Source organism: Crocuta crocuta, unplaced genomic scaffold (genome assembly GCF_008692635.1).
Source record: "Crocuta crocuta isolate KB4526 unplaced genomic scaffold, BGI_CrCroc_1.0 scaffold55, whole genome shotgun sequence".
Classification (NCBI taxonomy): Eukaryota; Metazoa; Chordata; class Mammalia; order Carnivora; family Hyaenidae; genus Crocuta; species Crocuta crocuta.
The window spans coordinates 2,421,731-2,449,010 of record NW_027530512.1 but is presented as its reverse complement, the minus strand read 5'-3'; the positions used below and the strand labels follow the sequence as shown (position 1 = coordinate 2,449,010).

The 27,280-nt window shown below is 41.1% G+C and overlaps 2 protein-coding genes across 2 annotated transcripts in view; one reads left to right on the top strand and one right to left on the bottom strand.

Annotated features, from left to right (window-relative positions):
• ARG2 (arginase 2) overlaps window positions 1–18,203 on the top strand; it is a 28,945-nt gene extending 10,742 nt beyond the window's left edge. Inside the window, exons 3-8 of the mRNA XM_077767119.1 lie at window positions 10,640–10,817; window positions 13,443–13,602; window positions 14,502–14,596; window positions 14,787–14,891; window positions 15,864–16,000; window positions 17,929–18,203. Of these exons, the coding sequence (XP_077623245.1) occupies window positions 10,640–10,817; window positions 13,443–13,602; window positions 14,502–14,596; window positions 14,787–14,891; window positions 15,864–16,000; window positions 17,929–18,134 (881 nt within the window). The 3' untranslated portion in view covers window positions 18,135–18,203. The remainder of the gene's footprint in view (window positions 1–10,639; window positions 10,818–13,442; window positions 13,603–14,501; window positions 14,597–14,786; window positions 14,892–15,863; window positions 16,001–17,928) is intronic.
• Window positions 18,204–18,381: 178 nt separating this feature from the next.
• VTI1B (vesicle transport through interaction with t-SNAREs 1B) overlaps window positions 18,382–27,280 on the bottom strand; it is a 28,853-nt gene continuing 19,954 nt past the window's right edge. The window contains exons 2-6 of the mRNA XM_077767120.1: window positions 26,931–26,989; window positions 24,262–24,453; window positions 21,559–21,732; window positions 19,958–20,019; window positions 18,382–18,712 (exon numbers count right to left, since the gene is read on the bottom strand). Of these exons, the coding sequence (XP_077623246.1) occupies window positions 18,616–18,712; window positions 19,958–20,019; window positions 21,559–21,732; window positions 24,262–24,453; window positions 26,931–26,989 (584 nt within the window). The 3' untranslated portion in view covers window positions 18,382–18,615. The remainder of the gene's footprint in view (window positions 18,713–19,957; window positions 20,020–21,558; window positions 21,733–24,261; window positions 24,454–26,930; window positions 26,990–27,280) is intronic.

The window sequence follows — 27,280 nt, the reverse complement described above, 5'->3', positions numbered from 1 at the left end:
TTTAAAATTTAACCATAATACCATTATCACACCTAAAAGAATATCAAATGTTCAGTGTTGGGGAAATACAATAATAGTAAAATCTTTTCCCAACCAAGAGAACCTTTCTATAAAAGTAGTAGAGAAATAAAATTGGATAAGCATTCAATCAGGCAGTCTGCTAAGAGTGCAAAGATCAAGAAATCCCACAGGTGCAGCCCATTACATGTTTTCAAGATCAATAATTAGTCCTCTGGTTAGAGGACTTGACAGTAACATTTGTCAGAGCTCATCCTAACTTTATCATAGAAATTTGAACAACCACCAGAGAGAAAACAAAATTCTCATGTCCTAAGGAGGAGGCAGTTTTGAAAATTGGGGCAGGCTGTCCACTCCTTGTGCCCACACAAGTTAGCCTCTGAATTTCCAGTCCTTGAGGGAAACATTCCTGTGGTAGGAGACTGACAAGAGGCTTATTTAATGTTATAAAGACTTACGTGCCTTTGAAAAGGACAGAGAAGGAGATTCTGAAACAAAAGGGAGCCAGGAGCCTTCCGCTTCTAAACAGGGAAAATTAAGTATATTAAACCAGTTAATGTTGAGATTGTTCGACTTAGGCTTTTTGCGCTGCTTATTTACAGTTTGTTTGACTGGGGATCTTTTCTTCTTCTTCTTCTTCTTCTTCGCAGTGTATTTGTGGAGGAAACTAGGTCATTTGTATAATCTCTGTTTCTCTGTTTGAATTTTGCAGATTGCATCCCTGTGGTGTCTTGTGATGTGTTCTTTTGTCTTTCCAATAAACTAATAATTGGATCTAATCTAGATCCTTGGTCAGATTCAGGCTTTTTTTTTTTTCTCTTGCAGTTCTGCTGCAAAGTTGGTGGCAATATACACTTCCCATCAGAACTGGTGTTATTCATCATTGAACATTGTGTAGAATTGATCCATGTACTCGTTTCCATGTATTTTCAACAGGATGGTCTCTAACATCTCAAGGCCATCTATCCAGAACTGACTTCATCATCTCCACTCCCTTCCCCTGTGTCTTTCTCATCTTTAGTGGGAGAGCCAGAAAGCTGCAGGGCAGGCCCGTTACTTCTACACCCCCTCTAAGTATTGCTGGAATCTACTACTTTATCTTTATAGTCTCCTTGTGGAGCTGCTCTTCTCCAGGGCAGTCCATTTCCCTCAGGCCCTCCGAGCACTAGATCTGCAGTGTAGATTTGATTTCTCACTTCCTCACTTGAAAACCTCAGTAGCTCCCTACTGCTTGGGATCTGCCCCCGCCCCCCTATTCCTGCCTCTTCTTTCCACAATCCTCCCAGGAACCCTGGGCTCAGGGGAATTGTGAATTGTTCCGTAGGGCTGAAGGTATTATGTGCCTCCTCTGCTTGGTAAGCCATTCCCCCTTCCCCTGATATTCCTGGCTAATACTTCAAGATTCAGCTATTGTCCCAGATAAGTCCTCCTGGCTCTTCCTGGGTCTGAGTCAGAACCTTCCTCTGTTTCCTTCACGCCCTGTGCATGGCTGCTTCATAGCAGTAAGCACTGGACTGTCCTCTCACCGGGCTGGGAGCTCATTGAACTCTGCAGCCATACCTCATCTCCACACCCTCAGGACTTAGAGAGCTGGGCACACAGGAAGTACATAGTCCGCCTGAGCTGAAGGAAGAGAGAGGCCAGCATCCTGGCTTTCTCCTATAACTTCATTCACATCATGCCCCAGGGATTTTCCCAGATCATGTTTCCTTTCTCTCAAAATGATGGGCTTCTCAGAAGCCAGCTGAACTCCCGATTTTTGGATTTTTGTGATGTATGACTCAGAGTAACTGGCATATATCAAATTGTTTTAACTCTTACAAGGTACTAGGCTACTAGTTGATGAATTTATTTAAGCTAAATGTAAAAGTAGGCGATAACAGCCAGTTGTTGTCCCCTCTTTGAAACCTATGTTTCTGCATCAGGACCTGAGTCACTGATGGTGACTGCTTCAAGTCAGGCTGGCCTCTAGTTACTTTAGAGAGCTGCTGCATTATTTATTTTAATATCCAACATAGCACAGTTCAGAGGCCTGGAACCTAAGGGATTACTGTGGTTGGTTTAAATAATTTAGACTTTGAATTGATTTTTTTTTCCTTTTTGTTAAAAAAAATTTTTAATGATTATTTATTTTTGAGAGAGAACAAACGCGAGTTGGGGAGGGGCAGAGAGCGAGGGAGACACAGAATCCAAAGCAGGCTCCAAGCCTGACATGGGGCTCGAACCCACTAACTGGTAGATACTGACCTGAGCCCACGTCAGATGTTCAACTGACTGAGCCGCCTAGGCGTCCTTCCCTCTCTCTTAATGACCAAACTCTCTTGGTAGTGAGGATGTAGTAATATAATAGATGTGCCTAACACTGAGATTGGGAGAAGACAGACCAAATCTTCCTGGCTCCTTACCCCCTTCCAAGAGACCGGAACTACGAAGTAGAACACTCCTTCCTGTGTGACGCAAGAATTAAGTCACAGCAGGGTGTGGCATTGTGGTTAGGGCTTCAGAGAATTGGTGTTCCAAGATTAATTGGTTTTGCCTTTATATTCTTTTATAGGAGATGTGGACGATTCAAGTTGTGAGAACCGGACTCTATAGGAGCCATTTCAATGAGAAATCAGTGGGCTTGTGTTTGCTGTTTTTCACCAGAAACTGATTTTATCAAAATGACATAGTCCTATTACAGACAGGTTTTGGGAAGTCTTGGGTTACACCATCAGTTTCAAGGAAAAGGGTAGGGCGGGGAGACAAACCACAAAGGTGCTTCACCCAGTTGAACTAATACATAATCCTTAGCATGTGTAGGCTTTTCCTTGTTATCTCACTTAATACTCCTGGAAAGCGCGTGAGATAGGGCGAGCTCAGGAACTAAACTTGGTTGGAGATCTTGACTCTTTTAGGAAGTTAGGGGCCGGAGGGCAAGGATTCTTCCTTTTGCATCTGTTGTGGCACTTCTGGCCATCTTGTGGGCACTCTGCTTTCAGCCCAGAGTGGTCTGGAATGCAGTCTGTCTGGTTTGAGGTTCTTGGGAACACTCACCAGGAAGCCAGCCCAGGGTCCGGGACAAGGGAGCGGTACGTCAGAACTGTTAACTGGCAACGCTGTCATCACTAGCCTGATGTGTTTCCCTTTAAGTCCTTTCTGGAACGAGGTAGAATATCAAGAACCTAAAAAAGATTACATATTCTACATATTCTGAAGAGCAGTTTGTTACCCCCTGGGATTGTCACTGTCTCTTCCTGAGGTTGTAACTGGAGCAGGCTGAAGTTTGTTAGCATGCTGACAATGGCAGATCTCTCTTCCAGGGAAGCTCAACAGTCTTGTTCTGAATGAGGGGAAAATGGTTACGTTGCTGTGACTTGTGAAGCCAGAGGAACTCTCCTCTTCACCTCGATCCTGTCTGTGCTGGAAACAGGCTGCTGGGGTGCCGTCAGCTAACAGTCCACCTCAGAAGGTCTGAGCTGGTTCACCATGATCTAAAGGCATTAGAGGGCATACACTACTAAGCTTATCTGTAGACAGTGATAGTCTGTTTTCCTTTAGGACAGATGTAGCCAGAGAACCAATTAGCAAGAAAGCTATAAATGGTGCTGCAGGTCCTCTAAGTTGCGTGTCTTGAACTAAAGTTTTGAGTGCTGTATTTGGATTTTTTTAATTAAGGATCACATTCATGCAAAGGCATCTTTTGATACCATGTTTATATCTTTTGATCTTGAGGTACGTGTTAGATGGACATGTCTAAAATGACTGGCCTGGTTGGGTCACCTTCTGTCCTCAGGCCAATGCCACTTACCCTGCCCTGGTCTTCCTCAGCCATGCTCCTCTCTGCCTCAGAACTGGGTGGGGAGGAAGGAGGTGTTGGGAGTCCTGGTTGAAGCAGCCTCCTCAGACTCAGAGAGTGAACTACGACAAATACTGTTCTCTGCGTGATAGGATTTCTTTCCTAATGCACTCAATTTATTTTGGATACTGAGTCTAAGAAAAAGAGCAGATTTTTAGAGGCCTCCAGGACACATGGTTGTACAGCCTCTGGCAGTTAAATGCACTAAATAAAAATGCAGGCCTCTCCATTTTCTTTTTTTTAATTAATGTTTTATTTCTGAGAGAGAGAGAGACAGCATGAACAGGGGAGGGTCAGAGAGAGAGGGAGACACAGAATCTGAAACAGGCTCCAGGCTCTGAGCTGTCAGCACAGAGCCCAACATGGGGCTCAAACCCACAAACTGTGAGATCATGACCTGTCGAAGTTGGACGCTTAACCGACTGAGCCACCCAGGCGCCCCAAGCCTCTCCATTTTCTTACTGGTAATCAAATGAGTTTACCTTAAATAATAGTCTCTTCAAAGGTCATTACCCAAATTACATTTTAGAGGTAAGAGAAATTCTTATTTCAAGTAGCCTAAAGTAACTGGCCTTCTTTCCCTAATGTAGACCTCTGGTAACATTGCAACTTTGTTTTCAATAAGCTGGTTTTCCAGGTACACTTTTGAGGTTCTAAGGATTCCCAATTACATCCCTTTATAATGCCAGGAATTCCCTTTGTGTGGTGCTAAATCTTCATGTAGCTATATCTCTACAGCTTTAAAAGCCATTAGTGTTAATATTCTCCCAGCATTAAATGAGATCCCTGAGTCTTGTATTTCTCCAAGTTTCACTGACTTGTTATTCCTGACAAGTCATAATAAACATGCCATTCTATTCAGGGATAGTTTGAAAACCGGCACAGTAATAGGTCCCTAGCTTTTCTCAAAACTCTGTTGTTCTGCCAGTGGGCTGCCTGTGGTGTGGTAGACTCTCCCGGGTGCCAGCGCCCTTCTGAACCCATCTCTCCACTTGCTGGGAGCTTGGAAGCAGTCGGAGCTCCCTGTGAGTGCAAGTCAGCAGTGGCAGAATGGGGAAATGTTGTCGAAATGTTACCTTTGTGTGAACATTGCCTTCTGTGAGCCTCTACCCTAAGAGTGATTCAGGTTTGTCCTACACAGAGCTATTAATTTTGCGGGATTTCTTCCTCTTAAGCGTGTGGATGACGAAAGCAGGAGGACATGACGGTTAGCAGCTATCTGTAACACATCCAGCACGGTATGGCGTATGGAGACAGTCAATTTTATTTTTCCTCCTTTCCTGTCACTGGCTTCCTTCAGGGATTCCTTAATGATCAGAGACCTGAAATAGAAGTGCTGTCCACAGATACTGCTAAGGTCAGGTAGGGCTGTTTTGAATTCTTCCCCACCAGTTGGTCACATCATTCTGTTGATGCACTTGTGTTCTCGTTCCACTCTGATGGAGCCTAGAGAGGTTTATCAAGGCCAAAGGTAACCTTTGGGCCTAAAAGATCAGAGTAGTATTCGGTGTATTTTTATTATCAGCACTGGAGAGAGAAGCAGTGAGCCTGTGCTAGTATCTGTGGAGGTTTGCTTCTTGTCCACTGCAAGTGAAAAATGAGAGCCCTTTCAAGTTGGTTCTAAATCTGTTTATCACAAGAGTATCTTTGAAGTCGGGTTCATTCTGTCCTGTAGTGCCTTCGTAGAAGGAAGTGCGCCAATGAAACCTGAGGTCTCCTCTGATGAAGACTTGCAGAGGAGTTGACCCAAAACACAAACAGTCCGACAAAGGGACAGCTGCCTCAAGCATCACAGGCAGATGCTCTTTCCATGTTATAATATTTGCTCTTCACTAGGACTCTGAGGCTCTCTAAAATTTAGTGAGGCCACTTTTTGTGACTTTTGAGCTGGAAGAATTTGACATAGCACTCAGATAAAGTAATAGCTTCATTATTACTCTGTTCATCCTGTTCTTACAAAAAAAATAAAAAAACCTCCCTTCAGCCTCCCCACTCCTGAAAAATGCCTGGCCCTTGGGTTACAATTAATGTTCTCTTCAGCCTCCTCTGCATTACTGCTCCAATATGCAAACTTCCCATTTCTGTTAAATTGCTCTGCTGTTTCCAAACCTGGCTTATGCATTTCTTCTTTCAGAACCTTGTTCCCTGTTTATAAACCCCTGGGCTCTTCTCCAGGGGAGGGGCAAAGAAAGCGGGAGATCCAGAATCTGAAGCAGGCTCCCGGCTCCACACAGTCAACATAGAGCCTGACGTGAGGCTTGAACCTCACACACTGCGAGATCCTGACCTGAGCCGAGGTCAGATGCTCAGCTGCGTGAGCCACCGAGGCTCCCCAAGATTCTTGAGTTCTTAATCACTTAAAATCTGTGGCAGTCGAAATTAAAAGTATTCCTTGCAGCAGGGATTGCAAGCTGTTCACCAAAATTCATCCTCCTTTTCTGGACAGAAGTGAGACCTGATTTGCTGACCAGTGCCATGTGAGCGGGTGTGATGTGCCACTTGTAGGCCAGGGTCTTTAAAAGTAGAAGTTTGCTGGGGCGCCTGGGTGGCTTAGTCGGTTAAGCGTCCGACTTTCGCTTAGGTCATGATCTCGCGGTTCGTGGGTTCGAGCCCCGCGTCAGGCTCTGTGCTGACTGCCAGCTCAGAGCCTGGAGGCTGTTTCAGAGTCTGTGACTCCCTCTCTCTCTGACCCTCCCCTACTCATGCTGTCTCTCTCCTAGAAATAAATAAAACATTTAAAATAAATAAATAAATAAAAGTAGAAGTTTGCCTTTTCAAGACTTTCTTCTGCTGCTGCCTTGACCCTGGGGAGACCCAACCTTAGCCACACAGATGGCAAAGCCCTAGTTACGGCAGAACCACAAGCCAGGAGCGTGGTCTCTGAATCACTGCATGAAGGAAAGCCTCCTACTGACCTATTGTATCCACCCTGGATGTTAAAGGAACAAGAAACCAATTTACTGTGTTTGAGCTGTTGTTTGGGGGACGGTTACTTACAGCAGTTAAGCCTACTCCAGCAACCTTATTTAAAAGAATAGTATAGGGGCGCCTGAGAGGCTTAGTTAAGCATCTGACTCCATCTCAGCTCAGGTCTTGATCTCAGGGCCGTGGGTTCAAGCCCCCACTGGGCTCCACACTGGGTGGAAGCCTACTTAAAAACAAAAAGTATGAATTATGTTTATGCACAGAGTTCTGCAAAGATGTAGTCATCAAGCCTGGGAAGTGGGGTAGGGACTTTAACCATTAGACACTTCCTTATAAATTTTACAGAAATTTTAATACCAGTAAGGAAAGAAAACAATGAAAAGAGCAACACAGTGCTGGTACAAACTTTACTTGATGTGGGAATCTTTCTTGACCCCTATTCCCCCAGTCCCTGCTGAATTTCCTTTCATTCCCTTAACAGTCCTTGTCCTTGCACTTTTTGGAAAATAAAAAGCAGAAATGGGAGTTCTACAGGGTAGGCAACTCAGGCAGGGCCTTTCAGAATATTAATCCCTTCAGGGGTTCTGGTCCTCAGCTTTGTGGACCCAGGAACAGAAGGGTCTGTTTCATTTAAATTTTATTATTGAATTATAGTTGACACACAATATTAATTTTAGGTACATAACACGGTGATCTGACAATTCTGTATATACGTGATAAGTGTAGTTCCCACCTGGCACCAAACATTATTATATTATTGACTATATCCTTTGCCGTACTTTTAATCTCCATGGCTTATTTTATAACCACAAGTTTGTGTACCCCTTAATTCCCTTCACCTTCTTTGTCCATCCCTCCACCCCGTATCTCTGGCAACTGAGTTCTCTATTTGAGTCTCCTTCCGTGTTTTAAATTCCACATACAAGTGAAGTCATACAGTATGATCTTTCCGTCTTATTTCATTTAGCATAACGCCCTTTAAGTCTGTCCATGTTGTTGCAAAGGGCAAGATTTTATGGCTGAGTAATATGTCATTGTATGTGTATACATCACCTCATCTTTACCCATTCATCTGTGGACACTTAAGTTGTCTTGGCTATCGTAAAAACGCTGCAGTGAACATAGGAGTGCATAGATCTTTTCCAGTTAGTTAGGAACAGAAATCTAGATATGTGCAGAGCTTATCAGGCTTTCCAGTCCAGAGAGTCTTGTTAACCATGATGTATAAACCAAAATGCCCAATCAAAATTATGGTAAGCAATAGTCCTTCCAACATCCCCTGTTAGGAGGCCGGTCTTGCTGGTATAGGGCAACAGGGAAACTAAGTGAATAAGCAGAGGAGGCTGTTTGGTGAGTAAGGAAGGAGAGCAAATGGAGTTAGGTAATCTTAGAAGAACCCACTCTCTGGGCTGTAAATTAATCTGGTGACCTGCTTCATGGAGTTACACACGTAATGAGCAAAATCCCTTTATGAAACTAAGTCGGACTTCTTGGAGAGTATTCTTTAAGGCTGCCAAATTCTCTTAAGTTTCTTCTATAGGCTTTCTGCAGCTTTTTTCTGGTAAGTCAGTGAGCTGAGTACTGTATTCTGTCATGCTTACTGGAGTCTACAGGTTCCATGATTGGACTTGGATGTTCTCCAAGTTCTGTCACTTATCCACTGGGTTGATTCCTATGTATTTATTTGTCCTGTGAAGTGAGGTAAAGTAGTCTTCAAAAGTTAGTTAATATTAACATTATTTAATTAGATAATAAACCTTTTCTAATTCTATACCTAGTATATGCCAGATATGCATATCTACACCAGATATGCCCTGATGTCTTATACCCATGAAGAACCTACATGCTTGATGTAGCATAAGGGAGTGCAGAGATAAACACAGATACAGCAAGTGTAGGTATGGAGATTCAAAGTCTGTCCAGCCCAAGACTGTTGCCAACAGCAAGACTTGATACTGACTTAAAGTTTCTATTAAATCTAAACTGTGCCCCTGTAGTGAGATCTTGTAAGGTGTATATCCCTTATGGCTTTTTCTTAAAAGATTTTTATAATATTCTATATGGTCATATTTTTTATCTTGTATCCCAATGATTTTGGTTTCTCATATTCTTCTCTGCCTTCAGTATGTTAAGTTTTCCAGATCTTCTCTGGGTGTTTTTATAGGATTATAAAGTGCAATGACCAAAAGATACATACAGAATTCTGCAGCTATAGCTGTATCTTAATTTTGGAAATAAGTTTTCTATTTTGCTTCCAATATCCCTTTTAGTAGTGATCTCTTGGTTGGCCTTATGTTACAGGCCATTGCTTCTCAAATTTTTACATTCTCTCAGTTGTTTACTTTGAGTCGAGAATGGGCTCAAGAAGTAAAGCTCAAAACTGTACAATTTAAATTCAAGATGGGTCCGTGCTGGTCTAATCCAAATCTTTAACACAAATCTCTGCCAGAATTACTATCCTGTGACTGTTTCCCCCCTCTCCCCCACATACCTAGTCTCCAGTTTGAGAAGCAGGACCTTAAGGATACAATCTATGGTAACATTATGTTCTCTGATAGTTCAGATCTGTTCATGATAGAGTTGAATTACTTAGTCCTAACCCTTTATGGCATCCAACCAATTGACTGATATAATTGGTTACATGGCAAGACTGGTACTTACGCTAAGGTAAAAATTAACATATAATGACTGGTGTCATAATTCTTTGGAAAATGTGAAATCTAAGCAAAAATATTATAGCATATTGTCAGAATATATCACTAGTTATTTCAAAATTTAAAAAAATTTTAAGATTTTAAGTAATCTCTGCACCCAAAGTGGGGCTCAAACTCATAACTGAGATCAAGACCGGCATGCCCCTCTGAGCCAGCCAGGTGCTCCCCCCAAGAAAAATATTTTTAAGAGAAGTCTGTGCTTTTATTGGTCTAAGAGGCTACTTGAGGGGAATTAAGCTGGAGTGGGTGGCCCCAGTGCTGGGGCCCCATGTTCATGGGCTTGTAGGTTGGAGAGTACTCCCCTAGGTAGTGGCTGATCATCTTGGGTTTGATATCCACCTGGGTGAAGGCCTTGCTGTTGGAGATGGCCCGCCATGCTGCCTACCATCTTGCGCAGGACGTTGCTGTCTAGGAGCTGTGTGTATTCACCATCTCCGGCTTCTCTGTAGGCAGTGCCTCTTGGTTTTCTCTGCAGGTGCTCTGGGAGCGAGTGCTGCTTCCACCGCCTGTCTGCATCACTGAGTCAGCTGCTCGGAGGATGTGTCCAGCAGCTGGCCTAGGTGCTGGCTGCAGTAGGTGAACCTGTGAGAGGTTCGCTGCTCCTTCTCCATTTCCACCAACCTTTCAGCTTTTTAGAAAAGGTCTAATTTTTTTTTTTATATTTATTTTTTGGGAGAGTGCAAGCAAGGGAGGGGCAGGGAGAGGGGAACAGAGAGTCTTCAGTTTATGACATGAACATTTCTATGTATTTTTGCTCTAAATTAATAGTACTTAATTTTCTTTAAATCCTATTGGTTCATATTTGGTATTTTACTTTCACTTTAGAACTCTGGGATATCTGAGGTCTAATTGATACTAATTTTGTGATTGTTAGGTTAAGTCAGTGAATGTTTTCTGGGCTTCTTTTTCCACAACCCAGCTTTTTTGTCTGCAAAATGGTGTTCCTAATAGGATCTACCCCCACACAATGGCTGGGAGGACTGAGATAATCATGTGACAGTCCTGCCACAGTTATGTGACACAGTTTTACTGTGGCAAAATGAGTGTGCTGTGCACTTTGTCACAAGCTCTTATTTGTGGCCCAGGCCAGTAAGAGTTGGAATAACATATACAATTAATCTTCTCATCCCCAATTTGTTCTCAGGCTGCCACCTAAAAGATTTTGGAGATTTGAGTTTTACTCCAGTCCCTAAAGATGATCTCTACAACAACCTGATCGTGAATCCTCGCTCAGTGGGCCTTGCCAACCAGGAATTGGCTGAGGTGGTTAGTAGAGCTGTGTCGGGTGGCTACAGCTGTGTCACAGTAGGAGGAGACCACAGGTAAGCTTGGATCCAGGGGTGATGGAGGAGCTGGATAGTATGGTGCCTAGGCCTAATGAGTTAGCTTGTCTTCTTCCTCACTTAAAAGTAAAAAACCCTTCAGAATTTTTAGGGTATGATTGTGCATAATAGTTTCTTAAGATCTCTAAGATTCTGAGTTGCTGGAGGTACCTATGGTTTTCATTGTAGGTCACATTGTAGGAGGACACATTCAGAGATAGACTAAGCAAACTTTTTAGACACAGTGTGTTCATGTTTCATGCTTCTCTCTTATGACTTCCATTTGGCTATTTGAGAGAAATGGAAGGATACATTAAAGCATTTTTGTTAGTATGTTCAGATTCTCCACTTGTCATGTGAATATATTCTCTACCTTCATAGTATGGACTCTAGGATCTTTCTCTTAGTGAATCAGCATGTACTTTATTGAGCACTGCTTGGTGTGTTCTCAACTAGGGCTAGGGACTGCGGGGATTGTGATTTACTAAGACTAGATGAAATAAATACACATGGGATGAAAAAAAAATTGAATTCTATAGAATTTCAGAGAAAGAAGAGCTCATTCTGGACCAGAGCAGTCCTATTTGAGCTAAGTAATGAACGTTTTTGGTACAAAGAAAACCGGCATTAAAGTACTAGGGTACTGAGGGGCGCCTGGGTGGCTTAGTCGGTTAAGCGTCCGACTTTCACTTAGGTCATGATCTCGCGGTTCGTGGGTTCGAGCCTGGCGTCGGGCTCTGTGCTGACTGCCGGCTCAGAGCCTGGAGCCTGTTTCAATCTGTGACTCCCTCTCTCTCTGACCCTCCCCTGCTCACGCTGTCTCTCTCTCTCTCCTAGAAATAAAACATTAAAAAAAAAAAATTAAAAAAAAAGTACTAGTAGGTACTGAGCACTTCATATAGATCCTCATTTAATCTTCATGCTAACACCATGAAGCAGATATAGTTTTATCTAATCTGCTAGGAACACTGAGGGAAAGAGGTCAGATAATTTACCCAACTTCTACAGCCAGGAAGTAGCAGAGGTGAGATTCAAATTCAGGGGGACTTCTGAAGGCAATTAACTTTTGAGAGTCAATCTAGCACAGAGAACTTCTGAGATCACTTAACAGAAGTTCAATCTTTGTTACAACTGGAAATGCAGGTAGATCTCCTCATTAGGAATAAAAAATTTCAGGTAGGATAAGAGAGTAGTCTGGGTTCTCTACAGTGATCCAGTTAAATCAACCAGAGTGGGCCTTCTTCCTTTTAGCTCTGTGTTCTCTCTCGAAATTCATTTATATTGACTTTCTTTGGGTTATCTATTTGGGAACTGCTTATCAAGGTGATTATCATAATTGGCTTTTCTTTTTTCTGTAGTTATCTACATTGCAACCCTTTTCACTGTTCCCAATTTCCTGTTCAGTGCTAAAACCAAGGCTATCTGGAAGATTCTAGAAAGGAAGGAAGGAGTGTACATATTGAATAGCTACTGAACATTTTAAAAGAAGGAGGTATCTTTAGGTCACCCTGCTCCTTTTACACAATATGACACAAACTATGGTCTTAGACATCAAACTATCTCTGATTTAAGCCAAGATTATTATCCCTCTCTTACAGAAAAGTTAATGGTCTAGAAAAACTAGATGACTTCTGCTAGATCACAGCTTTCTGGAAAAACAAAACAAAACAAAACCGTATTCTGACTTAATCCACTGCTTTTCACACTAGACCATGCTATCCCTCAAAAAGCTTAAAATGCTGTTTGATGCTATACTGACCAAGAAGTATAGCTATAGTTAGTTCCTAAAATGCTTAAGCTGCACTTCCCACCTATGTCAAATTCTTTGGTTACTGGGAAGCTGGGCAGCTTTGCAACCACAATTTCATCAGCTCTATTCCTACCATCAAGATAGAGGACAGTTAGCCAATGTACACAGCGTCCCAGGACAAGGAAAGGCAAAAACAAAACAAAACAAAAAAAACCCACTGATACCTCAATGCCATGCTAATATACAGAAAACAAGCAAATAAATATTTAGTGCTCTAATAAATGAGGTCTTTAGTTGGGTTCCCCTGTTACTTTAATGTCTTTAGCAATTTTGACTTTTCCTTTGAGGAAGTAGCACATCATAATCTTTCTAAAAAGCTATAATGCTAATTTTTATCCTTAAAAAGTTAATGTATTTTTTTTTTTTTGCCTTAAATAACGGATTCTTTGAAATTAATGACATCTCCCTGGTCTTCCTTAAGAAGTATTTAGAAATATTTTTGAGTTGCTCCATATAGAGCATACCACTTAACTGGGTTTCATTCATTGAACATATATTTGAGGTCCTTTTCTGGGCCAGGGCTAATATCAAATTTTAGGGATGTGGGGGGAAGCAATGACCTCTGTCAAACTAGAAGGATAACCAGTTAACAAGTTTTGAAATCTTTGGAACCTTCCATTTCTCCCTGTCAAACTCACTCAAGGTTAATCTTTGGGAACTACAGGCCCAGGACTGTTGGTCATCCAAATCCAGCCGTAGTCTGGGGCCCTGACTTTGCCCTGAGGACAAAGTGTGAGTTACACTGACTTGATATTTGTTATTGGTGATGTTTGCCAAGCAGAGGGGGCCTCGACTATCGTTTTTGTTTCTTGTAGCCTGGCAATTGGTACCATTAGTGGCCACGCCCGACACTGCCCAGACCTTTGTGTGATCTGGGTTGATGCCCATGCTGACATCAATACACCCCTCACCACTTCATCTGGAAATCTCCATGGACAGCCAGTTTCATTTCTTCTCAGAGAACTACAGGACAAGGTCAGTGGGCTGAGATGAAAAATTGAATGGCTTGCATGGATTATGCTGGGGCTTTGAGGAACTAGTTCAGTAAGGTTTCTGTGAAGGATGGGTTGATAGTGGTGGTAGAAATGTTTAGTATTCCTTCATCTGTTCTCCAATTATCATTATGGGCCAAGCAGTCTACTAGATGCTAGGGATATAAAGAGGACTAGGATATGGTCCCTGCTTTGGGGGAGGGAGAGGGTGTGTCATAATCTTGCAAGAAAGGAAAGTGGCAGTGGATAGTAACTCTAGTAATTGATATACCCACAGCACGAGGGCTCCTTGGTTAGAGGCTCCCAGGCCTGCTTCACTCTCAGACCCAATGGTCCAGAGGAAAGCAAAATTATGATTACCTCTAGGTAATATTTTCTTAGGCTGTTCAGAAAAAACATGGGAGTCCATGTTAGGCATAGACTAGAATCTGTATATCCTTCCTCTCGGTGAGGGACTAAATTAAACCAGGATGGTACAAAAGTTATTCATTAGGTAGAATTTGTGTTTTGGCTGTAGGCAACTTAAGATGGCAACTGGGTTTTATTTCAGGAACCATTCTGTAAACAATTCAGAAATGTACAAAGGGGTGGAAAAGGGCTAATCAGCAGTATTCCTGTTATTTAGGTAAGTTAATGAGAAACCGTGGCCACCTTAGGAGAATTTTTTTTTTATTCTGGGAAATCTGTGTTCTTCAGCTGCCTGCCTTCTGAATCATTTCCACTTCTATCAGTTTTTTCCCAGATCAAGTGTGTCTTATGCTGCTTTAAGCATATCTTGTAGGTAGGAGGAGAAAGCAGCCTGGATAAATTGAGAAGCGCATGGTAATTATCTTGGTGAGACCAAGAATTCTTGAGGACTCTTGTTCATCCTTTTTTTGACAGGTACCACAACTCCCAGGATTTTCTTGGATCAAACCTTGTATCTCTTCCCCAAGTATCGTGTATATTGGTCTAAGAGATGTGGACCCTCCTGAGCAGTAAGTTGATACACTGGTGTTAAGCTTCTGGCCTCTCTCAGACATTCATGTTCCTTTTGATAAGACTGTTCCTTGTCTTAACCTGTTGTATGTCACTATAGAGACCATCTCACCCCCAATCCCACCCCAACAAGGATTTGATTAAAAATGTTCTTTAAACTAAGGACTCCTTCCTTTATATCTCATCCAGTTTTATTTTAAAGAAATATGATATCCAGTATTTTTCCATGAGAGACATAGATCGACTTGGTATCCAGAAGGTTATGGAACAGACGTTTGATCTGCTAATTGGCAAGTAAGTAACTACAGCAGATGTCTACTTCCAAAGGGAAAAGTCCCCAAGGGAATAGGGCAGACTCCCAATGAGCACACTTTAGCACATGTCTTGAAGATAGCAGCTTTTTAAAAATAAAAGCCAAATATGTACAAATACAAAAAATTCAAATAATTTGGAAAGGGAGAATATGAAACATAGGTCATATTCTTCCTCTGGGATTAGGAGGGGGTTGCCTTGAAGTCATTGCCAACTCCTCTGTCTCTCATAAAGTTTTAAGTCCATTTTTAATTCTTATCTTTTGAGATAAGAAGGGTTCATTCAGTTGTCCCATTCTTTCCTAAGCTCACAATTGCTTCATCTGAAAGTTTTATATTGAGCAAATTTATAGAAAGATGGTATATGAATGCCAATCAGATGCTAATTATAAGAGCATTTTCCCAGTGCAGAGTCTTTATTTTCAGGTGATTAATGGCATACTACCAGGTAGCAATTACATTAAGCTGTTAAGAAATTTAGTTATCTAGCATATAGGTGTTGTATGCTAGTTTCTACTCTTGGAAACCTGGGCGAAACTGAAATTAGAATTGGGAGATAAGATTGCAGACATCAAATCTGCAAAACTTAATTGTTCAGCTGCTCTTATGTGGAGAGACTAAGCAACTGTAACCTAGATCAATCTCCTAGGAAAGTGAAGAACTCCCTCTATTGACAGTTGTTAATGTGAAAGGCTCTAATGCCTAGGTTAAAGTCAGAAATATAAATTGCAGTTAGCCTGTCTGAGGCACACAGAACAAAAGGCAAAATTATGAAGTGGTGTGTAGGAAGCTAACATGGTAATACACAGTAACTTCCAGAACAGGAAACCTGGAAATCTGCTGTATTAGCAAATACCAGGACTTAATAGCAACAAAATCAAAGAGCTGAAACTGTAGGAAGGATCAGTGTCCAGGTACACCCAAATGATTATTCTTTTATCCTCTTCCTTTCAAGAAGCCAGAGGCCAATCCATCTGAGTTTTGATATTGATGCATTTGACCCTACACTGGCTCCAGCCACAGGAACTCCTGTCGTAGGAGGACTGACCTATCGAGAAGGCATGTATATCACAGAGGAAATACACAATACAGGTAAGAAGTGTTCATTCTGTTAACTATGTAAATATGCTGACACCTCTTGCATGCCAAAAGATTTTTTTCTACTATGCCATGACATTACAGATACTGTTTTTCTTAAACTTTTATAACTGAAAGTCATATGGTCAGGCTAATAAGGGATAGTCATTTAGAGGCATATTTGGACTTGAGTCATACCAAAATATGCAAAGGTAATACTGAATAACCCGCCAAACTGATGTGAATTGTCTAAAGGCTAAAATTAAAAAGTAAGGTCAAGAAGCTATAATTTTTACCCTGACATTAAAAGTTCACTTGGAGTTGAGAAGGTGGAGTTAACCCTTCTGGAAGATATTTCAAAGTTGGACAGTATCTTGGGTCCTTTCATATAGGATTAGCCTTATACTAGAGCTTGATAATTTAATTTTTTAAACTTTTTTTTTAAGCTTATTTATTTTGAGAGAGACCAAGACAGCTTGAGTGAAGGTGGGATGGACAGAGAGAGGGAGACAGAGAATCCCAAGTAGGCTCTGCACTGTCAGCATAGAGCCCAATGTGGGGTCGAACTCCTGAAACTGTGTGATCATAACCTGAGCCAAAGCCAAGAGTCAGATGCTTAAACAACTAAGCCACCCAGGTGCCCCTATTTATTTTTTTGAAGTTTATTTATTTTGAGACAGAGAGAGAGAGAGAGGGAGGGAGGGGTGGAGAGAGAGCATCCCAAGGAGGCTCGATGCTGTCAGTACAGAACCTAACACGGGGCTCAATCTCACAAACTGTGACATCATGACCTGAGCCAAAATCAAGAGTTGGATGCTCAACTGAGCCACCCAGGTGCCCCTATTTTTAATAGCTCAAACCCTGTGGATTACTTCTGGGCTACACCAAAGATTCCGGTTTAGTCAGTGGAAATCAGGCACACAAATCATCAGAGACCCAGATGCTTGCACAGGAACTGGTGAAAATGCTGCAGTAACATGCCTGCTCATTGCATTGAACTACACATCGCTAATAAAGGATTGTACACTGAACAAATGTAATGGCACTGAGCATATCATGTACTATACTATAATATCAATAAATCAGTAGGTATATACACTCATGTTTCCAGGCTTCATGGCCACCCTAAGTGGTCTAAGTATACTCATACTTGTATTTTCCAATACTACTATGTTCAAATGACTCGAAGAGGTAGATTAACTTCATCCAGAATAACCAACGAAAAAGTACCTCAGAGAAGTAGGGCTTGTGTGTTGGGGGTAGGGAGTAGAAGGCATGTCTGGGTAGGTTCTTTGGGTCTACTCTTCCCTTCTCAGACCCTGTAGTACAAGTTCTTAAGCCCCAACAGAAGGTAACAAGTCCAGATTAGTGTATGGCCAAGTTTCCCTTGACTAAGTGCAAGATACTGGGTCAGTATGATGGAGACCTAAAAATCTTGTCAGACAGGATACCTGCCCTTAGACTTGTAGGGGTGAGACTAAGATATGCCCTAATAACTATACTTCAGGGCCATGTGGTGCCTTAAGAGATATACTGTCAGAATAATGGGGAACAGTTCAAAAGATCTCTTCACACAACTATATACAGACATCTGGAAGGTTCCTAGTAATACTAGACATGGCACACATTTCCCCAACAAGTAGGCTGAAAAATCCTACCTCCTCCTCACAGGCTCTTTCCTTCTCTCAGACAGAAAGCCTGACAGCTATGCCTATTCTGTTAGTTGAACAGGGATGATTGATTTTAATCTTACTCTAGTATATAGTGTTTGAACTTAAATTCATGCCCAAGATGAGGTAGGTATAAGGGGCTCCCCGACTGTAGGTAATTTTAATAGTAGAAAATGACTTTTTACCTTGGCCTGTTCTGTCTAGTGGGATGACCCTCACTGAAAGGAGCAGCTGGGGAATCTTGTAAGGTTTTGTCATGCTTTGTTCTTTCAGGATTGCTGTCAGCACTGGATCTTGTTGAAGTCAATCCTCAGTTGGCTGCTTCCGAGGAAGAGGCCAAGGCTACAGCAGGCCTGGCAGTGGATGTGATTGCTTCAAGTTTTGGTCAGACAAGGGAGGGAGGGCACATTGTCTATGACCAACTTCCTACTCCCAGTTCACCAGATGAATCAGAAAGTGAAGAGCGTGTGAGAATTTAGGAAATTGTGTGTGCTGACACATTTGTCACGATGGGCATTCCAGAATTACGAGGCATTTGAGGGGACAGACACTAAGTGGTTGTCTGGGTCAATATTGCCTTAATGAGAACATTTACGCATTTTCACAACTGTAAAGTTTCCTTTCCCTCTCCATTTTGGTGACCAACACTACTGTAAATTTTGGGGGGGTATTTTTTGGTTTTTTTTTTTTCCAGTTCACAGGATATTAATATGTTGGAGTACTATGTAAATTTAAAGAAGTCATAAACAGCATTTATTACCTTGGTATATCATATTGGTCTTGTTGCTGTTCCTTCACAGTTAAGTGGTTTTCCGTCTCCCCTCCCTCCTCCCAGAGTCCAGCTACATTGTGCATCCTTGAACCGTTACCTCACAGCAGCACTACACTTACTCCCCATCCCTAACCCCATTCATTCACAGGGTCAAAGTTCTGGTCCACAAACTCTTCCCTCTAGGGAGCTCAATGCTTGTGAAAGAATTTGTAATAAACCAGGCCCCCTAGGACGGCCAGCTCCAGTAAGATGACGATGGAAAGTAGCAGCTTGTTCGTTGTCACTCTACAAAGAGAAGCAAAATAGGAAGAGTCAGAAGCCTGGATGCCGTTCTTTCTTTCCATTCGTAATACTTCGGAGTATGACCTCAGGTTGAGGCTGGATATTATCAGACAGACTGAATTTTTGTTGGATCACACAGCCACTGAAGTATGTGTATATATAAGGTTCTTTAGCTGGTAAATGACAACTCAAAAGCTTTTTTTCAGCTTTAACTTAGGGACAGCACTACCTCACAGAAATGTTGAAACCTGACAACAGATACCAAAGCATAAAAATGGTTTCTTGATTCTAAAATGGTTTCAAATAGCAGTTAATTCCTTACTTTAAAACTAGCTTTCCTAGGGGCACCTGGCTGCTGGCTCACTAAGAAAAACATGTGACTCTTGATCTCAGGGTTGTAAGTTCAAGCCCCATATTGGGTATAGAGACTACTTAAATAAAAATTTTTTAACAAAAAAGGCTTTTCTAGGAGAGCTAGTTACAGAAATGTATATTAAATATGAAATGTCTTTTTTTTTTTTTTAAGGTTCAGGATCCAATGTGGGGTTTGAGCTCATGACCCTGAGATCAAGAGTCCAATGCTCCACCAACCTGAAAAATTATTTCTGAAATCAGGTTGATTCATATTTCAAAACAGCAGAAATATAATCCCACTATCTACTCTCTTCTTCCATCAACCCAAATGGATATTTAAAAAGGTAGTAAACTTTTTGAAGCTGTTATCTTCTGTTAACACAAAGAATCCAATCTCTGGTTCAAGGTAACTCTAAATTGAAGATTTCCTCTTGTTTGACAAAGCATTTACTACTGTTTAGAAAAACCTCTACTAGTTCCATGGCTCAGCTGTAGCTTTTGCTTATTGCACTAGCATTTTTTTTTTTTAAAAAAACTTCTTGCTAATAGGACAGAACTCCCTGATAAGGGGCTTACTACCATGAAGAACAAGCAGAGCCAAAAGCAACTACTAAGCAGTAGCTGTAAAATCCGTTTTCTCACCAAGTTTATACAACTAGATTTCAAGAAGCATGAAGATCTATTACTCCCATGTGCTCTGAAGAATGTAAGCTGGGATTAAAAGCAGACAAATTTTTGACTGCTCAAAGTCAGTGAAGCATATTATTTTAACAATTTCGTCCTGGGATATTTTTACAAGATAATACTTTATTCTCTCTGCTTTATCAGGACCTTTGCAATTCATTGTTTAATGTCTTAGAGTTAGGAGAAATTTTGTGACTTTTTAAAACTTACTTTCTGGACATTGAACGGAGAATCTTTCGACTTTTGCTCAAGTTTTCACTTGTGTTTACCAGCTGAGAAGAGAAAATAGCAATTATTTCCCCCTTTTAAAAGTACATACTGTAGAACCTGAACATTCCTAAACTGAAACACCCTAAAGGGTGTGTGCTGAAAAACTCCATCAAACCAATCTGAATGATGGCCTCTGAGTATAAGTAGAAGAAACTGGAAAGGATAAGATACTTAGTACTCAACAAGCAGGCTCAGGAATTATTATATCCCAAGGTTACTGTGGGGGACTCCTGGGACCAAGCTAATCCTTCACCTTGGCTACTCAAGACAGAAAAAGGCTTCATGTGTGCCTCACCAGTAACTGAAGCAACTTAAGATTTGAATTTCATCAACCAAACTCCAGGAGGGCCTCTTGGGTTAGTTTGTTTTTGTAGGCTGGTAGATTACCACTTTTGGGATCTGATTCATTTTTTCTTTACCCCTTTTACAGATGCACTGAATTGTGAAAGGAATTAATCTTTTAAAAGCCTTTTATAAAATCATTTATTTTTGGTTGCCTGTTAATAATTGAGATAGCTGGGGGATATTCTAACAGATGCCACCTGCCATCTGTTCTCATTCCCCAGTGGCCATGGTAAGTTGATCTCCACTCATTCCTTGGCTTTTAAATTCAACCAATCCACCTGCTATGTTCAAAAGTCAAAAACTACACAATATGAAAGCAAGTTGTCTTCTCCACAGTTTACCTTGAAATCAGTAGTTATGAATTTTCACTGAGGAGGGAAGGGCATCATTCTGATTTATTTTAAGAATGGGGATAATTGCAGTTATTCAGATATGAGAAAATCCTCTCCAATCCCCACACTGAGCTAGTATTTTCCATCTGAGTCTTGCCCACAGTATCTATTCTTCAGCTTGGATGTGCCTTGTAACATTAAGGATAGAACGTGCTACTAGCAAGTTGCACTATTTTTTAAATTCCTATGTAGGTGTATAGAAAGGGAGAGATGAGTTGTTTTTCAGAGCCTCTTAAGAGTGATAGAGGCCCCACTGACACAGCCATTTGGCCTAAGTTATTTCTGCTTTCTTCCCACAATGACCCGGCTTACCTTGGGTAACAGGGAAGAGGCACAGTCTAGGACTGAACTCCTCTATAAATAGTTAGTGGTACTATTTTATGACATGAGGAATATAGCCTTAGCTCTAAATGACAAAAAAACAAAATTAGGATCTTTTAAGTATATGATACTTTCATAAGAACAGGATAATATCCTACTAAATGTATGAGAAAAATCTCAGGTTGGTAATACAGGAAGTAATAAAAGGATGGAGTAGCTACAACCTTAGACATAGTTGACAATATTCCATAAATGCAGAAATTGGGTTTCTTCTGTCTGCCCTGGCCCCTCCATTGACCTCTAAATCTGAGGGACAAATTTACTTTCAAGAGAAATCTCTCAGCCAAGAAAATTAAAAGTTGAGAAAAGTTTAAGTACTTAAAAGGTCCTGACCCTGAATTCAGAACTGCTGTAACTTCTGGCAGTGATAAGGCATCAGGGTATAAGGGGCCCACCTACTTTGCCCCATCCACTTAGACTTACCCTACTCTTAGTACGCTCCAATTGATCACGTTGCTCCCCCAGCTCTTCTATGATTTCTGAGCCAATCTGGTCAGTCTCTGTGGCAATACGATGAGAACGCTCAATACTTTGGGTGGCCCGGTTCAGGCTGTCAGTGCCTTGCAGAAGCAATGCCCTTTGAGACTGTAGCCGATTCTGACCAGAATATGGAAGGGAAATATTAAACATCTCCCATTATGAATTCATTGCCAGCACATTCCTTATGACCCTTCTGATGTAAGAAGGGATATAGTGTTTGCAATGTTTACTTAATTTTGAGAGAGAGTGTGGGGAGGGGGGAGAGACCGAGACAGAGAGGGGGAGAGAGAATCCCAAGCAAACTCCATGCTGTCAGTGCAGAGCCCAATGTGGGGCTAGCTCGATCTCAGGAATGATGAGATCATGACCTGAGCCGAACTCAAGAGCTGGACATTCAACTGACTTAAGCCACCCAGATGACCTTCATTACTTTTCTAACAACCAAAGATGCTAATCAATTATAAGATTATGTTTAAGGTCAGATGAAAGTACCTGGGATCCAGTACAAGATCACATCTCTCTCTCCACCACTTTTATACTTATGTAATGTAAGAAAAGGAGGTTAAAAACATCAGAGCATTTTCCTTGTGTTTGTGTGAAGTTGAAATGATTTCATGTACTTTCTGGACTAACAACTTTTGAGAGGCATATTTGGGGTGCAGGAGCCATCTGAATATGCATACAGCCTGTAACTTTTGACAGGGCAACAAACCAACTAAATACCAGAGCCCTAGATGAAGATTCTTCTGGCACTGAGGACTGATGCACCATGAATAAGCTATTTGTTTTTAGCACATTCAGACTTCAAAACAATTTCTGTGACACTATTACAGTTTGGAAAACACTTAACTGGTTACAATCCTGGTAAGCCCCAAAAGAATTTCACCTCAGGCCATACAAAACATAAACTCTAAAGTTGCTACACTGGTGACTACTCTCAGAGGAGGACGTATCTGGGGCCAAGTAAGCTGCCCTAATTTCCTATATCTCTGCCAAAGTTTTACTCCACCTATAATCCCAAGCATAGAAAGCATCACAAGAGAAGTAGCCATTGTCAGCCAGAATCAACCACTGACAAATGGGTACAATTAAGTTCTTAGCTACTGAAGCACTTACACATGTACCACTCAGAAAGGGGCTGGTTCGCAGGGCGTATTACTGAGCGGGTGACTACTAGCACTAGATACCACCATCAAGAAGCCAAAATATTGGGTTTCTAGCTGAGAAGTAAGAAGTTTTCATATATGGCATCAGACCAGTGGATGATGGAACCACTGAATGACATTGAAATAAACCCCAGTTAATTTAGCTTAAAAGAAACAAGAATACGGCTTTTAAAAACCAAAGATGGATAGTGTTAACTGATTAGATTGAAGAGAAGGAAAAGACCTAAATCAACCCCAGGTTTGGAACAATTCTAACTCCAATGAAGGCTATATGCATATCTAAATTGTCTTTATGACTTCTGAAACTAGTAATTTTAAAGTAAATTATTGTTTGGCTTTATCTCCCCCCCCTTTTTTGGGGTTTATTTTTGGTAACATGATCAAAGTCACTTTATACTTCTCATTTCACTTTAACAAGCTTTGCCTATCTACCTTTTCCCAGTCTCCCTTTACAAGTGAATTTTGGGGGCTCTAGGGTGGCTCAGTTGGTTAAGTGTCCGACTTAGGCTCAGGTCATGATCTTATGGTTCGTGGGTTCGAGCCCCGCGTCAGGCTCTGTGCTGACAGCTAGTTCAGAGCCTGGAGCCCATTTCAGATTCTGTATCTCCCTCTCTCTCTGACCCTCCCCTGCTCATGCTGTCTCTCTCAGAAATAAATTAAAAAATTTTAAAGTGAATTTTGGAAAGTTTATATCATTCTCAAATACTCCAGTTTTGACACCAGCAATATCAAGCCAGTATCATCTGAGCTCTTCAACTATAATCAGGATGCATCATCAAACAGGATTCTTTCTACACACATGTAGTCTGCACTTGTAGGCCCTTGTCCATTTCTCTCCCATGCTACTGGCCAGGTCACCTGCCAGGCCATTTCTACTTTACACAATGGAGTATAATCCCAAATGCAACACACTACATTTAATCTTTGTAAACCTTTACTCCTTTAACTTCTCTAGATAGTTTCAGAATACAGGTTTTCAATTCTGTCAGTCTTATTTTATAAATCAGAATACTGGGGTCTAGAGAGGCAGTCTGGCTTACTTTCTAGGACAACTGAGTAAGCTGTTGGCCCCTTCCTGAAAGCATCCTGCCTTCTCTACTGTGTCTGCACCTGTTGGGCCATCCTGATAAAAACCTAACTGATTTTTTTGAACATACCTGAAAAACTGGATTGATGGATCAGAATACAAAGTTCAGATACAATAAGAATAGAGAACACTTGTATTCCTCCACTACATAATCAAGCACTGTTTTATTAAAGATATAAAGAAATCTAAATAAACATGGTTGGGAAAGATATGCATTAAATTAAATTTAATTACCCTTGGGGTAACCAAGGGGAGAAAGAGAATTGGATGCAGGAAAGACAATAAGGTAGGAAGAAGGAGTCTAATATACACCAATAACATAAACTATATGATATGGTTAATTTTTGTGCCTTAGGCCCTTAAGGGGATAAAAAAAAAAAAGCTGAGGCTTACCATATGTTCATTCTCTATAGCATATGTGCCATATTTCATGTCTCCTCGGCTCCCAGGTGTGGCTGTCAAAGGTGTGCTTCTCACTTCCCGATGGAGTTTAGCAAGGTCTTTCCGGTAGGTTCGAAGCTTAGACATCATAGGGTTACGGAAAGATAGAGGTGCATACCGTAGTTCCTCTTCCATCTCTGCCAGCTAGGAAGACAGTAGTTGAGTAGATAGCCTGGTTCTTTTCTCTTTCTCTCTCTCTCCATAGTCTAGTATGGACTAATCAAACCACAGACAACTGCAAATAAGTATTTAAACATATGTTCCATGAGGGCAGGGACCACATGTGGCCTGTTCACCTCATTCTGAGTGCCTGGCACAGTGCCTAGCATGCATAGAACAGGCATTCAAGAAGTATGTGATGAGTGAAAAAACTAACAAGCACCTTATATCTGATTAAGCATTTTTATGTGTATTATCTCATTCAATCTTTCCTGTCCTCAATAAGGTAGTAAATACTACTTCCATTTCATATGTAAGAATTGAAGAAATCTATTCAAGATTATACAATAATAGAAGTCAGGATTCAAAATTTTCAAATTCCCTTTCCAGTATACCGAATTCTTAGCCTGTTATGGTTCATGTGCTCTCATGAAGCACTATGAGGTCTACTGTACTTAAAAATGATATGGGTCTGGCATCAAGTTTCTTCCTTACTCTTCTTCTGGAAAATCAATTGTTTGTCTCCATGTCCTATATAACCAGGGGTCCACGTGAGATCTCCATTTTATTGGGTAAGTAAAATATAACACCTAGACATGTTCACTAGAGCCATAAATTATTTCCATCTGCCTGGGATGGCCAAAGTTGGATTGGTTAATTTTGCCAAGTTCAGAGAAAAACGTTATCTAAGCACCAAACAAATAAATTGGTATTAGCTGAAAGATGTTTAACATTCTACAAAGATATTAACCAAAAAAGACTGATTCCATAACTGGTATCCCACAGATGGCCAGATTTACGTAGGTATTAAGTATGTCCATTGTGAAGGAGATAGTTTCCATAGTCTGGGTGGCCTGACCCATCTTAAAATAGATGTAGAACAGAGGAATGGATGCAGATCGGCTTAATGTTTCAGAACTTCATTGTGATAAAGAAGCAAGGAACAGCAAGAAGGAAGTTCTCTGGCTTAAAAAAGAATTTTTCTTCTCAGTCTACTGTAGGGTAGCAAAAACTATTTCTGCAGAGGTCTACTAGGAATCTGAATTTTAACCCCAAATTCCTGAAAGGGTTTGATAAAGCTAGAGGATAAGGATATGGAGACAATGGGGCGCTACATCTAAAAAATAAGGTTTGTTTTGTTTTTAAAGAAAAGCCATAGATTAAGAGAGAAGCAGTTGTTAAATTGCTCGGCAGCCTGGACTAACATTTGACCAGCTCACTTTGGGAAAGTGTCCGGGCCATGCATGCCCTGCCCAAGGAACCAAAACCAGCCACTATGCTTCCTCATTTGCTTTCTCTCTTTTTTCTCTCATTACTTTTTTTTTTTTTTTTTACTATTTCAGCTTTTATTAATAAAACAAAACTAAACTCAAGACAGCTGCTTGGTTCTTGCATTTGATCTGACCATATATCAGACAAGTGGTTCTTCGTGAGGACTTAGGGAAGAACTGGCAATATACAGACAGGTTCCATCAAAAGGGGGATGTTGCAATATCTAGTAAAGTGAGGTAAATGAACTTAAAAAGAGAACATATTATATATTAAAAATCACAGAAATCTCCCTCAAATATCAGAGGATATTTCAATGTGTTTGTCAAGATCAGTCATATTCACTATGTTGTCTTTTAAAACCGCAAAAGGAAACTACAACCACTTCTGAGGTACATTTTTTTGTGATGATAATTTTAACAAGGAAGAATAACTGACCTTAATTGGCTAGCTTTTAAAATGAAATTTTAGGGGCGCCTGGGTGGCTTAGTCGGTTAAGCGTCCGACTTTCGCTTAGGTCATGATCTCGCGGTTCGTGGGTTCGAGCCCCGCGTCGGGCTCTGTGCTGACTGCCAGCTCAAAGCCTGGAGCCTGTTTCAGTCTGTGTCGCCCTCTCTCTCTGACCCTCCCCTGCTCACGCTGTCTCTCTCTCTCTCTCCTAGAAATAAATAAAACATTAAAAATAAATAAATAAATAAAATAAAATGAAATTTTAAAAGACCACCCAGGTAGGGGCACCTGGGTGGCTGGGTTGGTGAACCATCCAACTTCTGCTCTGGTAATGATCTTGCGGTTCGGAGTTTGATCCCCATGTTGGTCTCTGCAGACAGTTCAGAGCCTGAAGCCTGTTTCTGATCTGTGTCTTCCTCTCTCTCTCTGCCCCTCCCTCTCTCTCTCAAAAATAAACCAACATTAAAAGACCACCCAGGTAAAGCTTTGAGAATGCCCTTACTACTCACATCAGGAATGTTTTATATATCAAATACTCGTTTTAAGAGAGTAAGCTTTACCCATTTGTGTTTGCCAAATCCTCTCATCACTCACCCCACCCCAGCCCATCAACTGGCCTCACTTGGTAAGAAATAATCAAAATCAAAATTAATACACAGGAACACTTAATCTGTGATTAGGTAATAATTCTGGAAAAGACTAACTCCAGGTAAAAGAAATAAGGACTTGCTCCCTGTTCTCACCGTTTCATTTGCTTCCTGTTGCTTTTCATCAAAATCTCTGATCAGCTTTTTCTTCTCTTCTGGAAAAAATAAACAAGTTTCAAGAGTTCAGTCCTGCTTCCATATATTTGTAGAGGTCATTCCGTTTGCTTAGAATAAACTCCCCAACCCTCTCCCCAGATGGGGTAATAGTACTTAATCACCTCTAAAAAGCATTTAGACATCTATGGGAACTTGTTATCACAGTGATGGGGGAAGTGGAGGGACTGGGTATTCGAATGGCATTTAGTGCCCAGGGAACAAAAATATCCATGCTTGGTACAGTCCTGCATAACAATTATCTGGCCCCAAAGTCAATATTATCCTACTGA